The 2,575-nt window shown below is 41.3% G+C and overlaps 1 protein-coding gene across 1 annotated transcript in view; it reads right to left on the bottom strand.

Moving 5' to 3' along the window:
* The window catches only part of LOC106874304 (ankyrin repeat and IBR domain-containing protein 1), a 304,438-nt gene that overhangs the window by 174,654 nt on the left and 127,209 nt on the right, over positions 1-2,575 (bottom strand). Inside the window, exon 3 of the mRNA XM_052965880.1 lies at positions 1,708-1,955. Coding sequence (XP_052821840.1) covers positions 1,708-1,895 — 188 coding nt within the window. The 5' untranslated portion in view covers positions 1,896-1,955. The remainder of the gene's footprint in view (positions 1-1,707; positions 1,956-2,575) is intronic.

Below are 2,575 nucleotides of genomic sequence, written 5' to 3'. Positions count from 1 at the left end.
AGCCTTCCAGCATACCAGCCCAGTCAAACCATCCAACCCATGCCAGCATGAACAATGGACATTAAATGGTGATGATGATGATGAGTTATAGTTCTCTCTTTTACTCTTTTACTTGTTTCAGTCATTTGACTGTGGCCATGCTGTAGCACCGCCTTTTCGTCGAGCTAATCGACCCCAGGACTTATTCTTTGTAAGCCTAGTACTTATTCTATCGGTCTCTTTTATTGAAACACTAAGTTACGGGGACGTAAACACACCAGCATCGGTTGTCAAGCGATGTTGGGGGACAAACACAGACACACACACACATACATATATACGACAGGTTTCTTTCAGTTTCCGTCTACCAAATCCACTCGCGAGGTTTTGGTTGGCCTGAGGCTATAGTAGAAGACACTTGCCCAAGGTGCCATGCAGTGGGACTGAACCCGGAACCATGTAGTTGGTAAGCAAGCTACTTACCACACAGCCACTCCTATGCCTAGGAGTTAAACAATTTCATTTTATATGCGACCTTATTAAGGCAAAATGTGGCTTAGTGTTTACATATTATCTGGAGTAAAAAAAAAAAAAAAAAAAGATGGTGATAAAGGTCAGAGAGAGAAGTTAATTCCCTTGGCATCAAAGGATTTCTCTCTCTCTCTTTCCTATGTAAAGAGTGTTATAATGCAAGATTAATTAGACATGAACACTGAATGCAAAACATTTGTGGCGACTGAAGAGAAAGACAATAGCGAATATTGCTACTGGACACATGATGTTAACTTGCATGAAAGATGAAGCACAAATGAGTTGTGAGAGCAATTGTGTATGTACAAAAAGCATTAGTCAGTTTATACAGGAGAGACAATTGTGCTGTGAATTGACAATGACTTCTGTACAAGACTGTGTCATGTACTGTCAGTAGATGGTACTAGTGACAAAGAAAAATCTGAAGATGCACAGAAAGAAAGGCATTATCCTGCTTTATGAGATATGATGGAGGAATGAGGTGAGTAGCAAATGTGCTATATAGCAGACCCATCCAACCCATATCATATGGATGGAAAAAAAAATACTGACACTCAAATGATGATAATGATGATAATGATATGGTTTTAGGTTCAGTCCTACTGTGTGAGACTTTGAGCAAGTGACTTTAACAATAGCTCCAGGCTGACCAAAGTCTAATGAGAGGACCTGGTAGACAGAAGGCTTGCGCGCGTGTGTGTGTGTGTGTGTGTGTGTGTGTGCGTGTGTGTGTGTGTGTATATATAGTGTGCACAAGTGATTGTAAATAAGTATCACCATCATACGACTGATGCTGTTTGTCTCCAGTCTTCCATGAAGAAAGTCTACCTTGCTTAGAAAAAGGTGACGTGCATGAAGCCATAGAGGGGCATCAAGACATAGAAAATTTGCCTCAACAAATTCCATCTGACCCATGGACGTTAAAATGATAATGGTGACTTAATCACTTTAATTGAAATAAAAAAAAATATCCAGTAAACCCTATAAGGGTGATAAGAAGGGCACTGAGCTGTAGAAACCATACCAAAGCAGACATTGGATCTTGGCTCAGCTCCCTGTATTGTTAGTTCATGTCAAACCCTCCAATTTATGCTTGAGTGGAAAAAGGGACATTAAATGATGATGACAATGATGATGATGATAACAATATTGATAATATTTAGAAAAATCAAAAGGGACGGAGAAAAGGTATCTTACCGTAGTAATGTTCTCATACCATGCCTTGATGCATAATGGACAGGTGTCTCATGGTTACAAGAGTCACCATAAGAACTGTTGGGATCCAGTGATTTACGAAACTCATTGTTACCATTGTATACATTTAGAGCAGCTATCTCATCACCATTCTGCAAATATTTCCGGAATTTCGATGAAGAGCTCCCCATCTTCACACCACAGATGTCAGGTATGCTTATCTAGCAAGCAATAAAACCTCCTCTTGTTATCTGCATAAAAAAAAAGAAAGGAAAAGGTTACAATTGACACTTCCGTCATCACACACGATTTCAAAGAATAATACAAAAAGACATAACATAAAAATATAAAGTGTCCTTCTGGACATTATTGTAGACATCAAACAATGAAGATTTATTTATTTATTCAGGGGTGTAGCCAGCCCACTTATGCGTACCTTTCCTACATTGGACACTAAACTCCGCTTGCGAAGACTTGTTGAGGCAAGTGAAATCGAACTAAATTCGATGACTGGCACTCGTGCCAACGTCCTCTCCTTCATTGGACACCAAACTCAGCTTGCGAAGACTTATTGGGGCAAGCGAAAGCGAAATCGGGATAGCACCTGTGCCCAGCGTCGCCTTTCTGGCACTTGTGCCGTGGTATGTGTAAGGATTTTCGAGCAAGATCGTTGCCAGTGCCCCTGGACTGGCTCTTGTGCGGGTGGCACATAAAATACACCATTTTGAGAGTGGCCGTTGCCAGTACCGCCTGACTGACCTTTGTGCGGGTGACACGTAAAAGCACCCACTACACTCTCTGAGTGGTTGGCGTTAGGAAGGGCATCCAGCTGTAGAAACTCTGCCAAATCAGATTGGAGCCTGGTGTTGCC

This window comes from Octopus bimaculoides, chromosome 2 (genome assembly GCF_001194135.2).
Source record: "Octopus bimaculoides isolate UCB-OBI-ISO-001 chromosome 2, ASM119413v2, whole genome shotgun sequence".
Taxonomy (NCBI): domain Eukaryota; kingdom Metazoa; phylum Mollusca; class Cephalopoda; order Octopoda; family Octopodidae; genus Octopus; species Octopus bimaculoides.
Note: the sequence above shows the minus strand (reverse complement) of the source record. Positions and strands in the feature narration are given on the sequence as shown.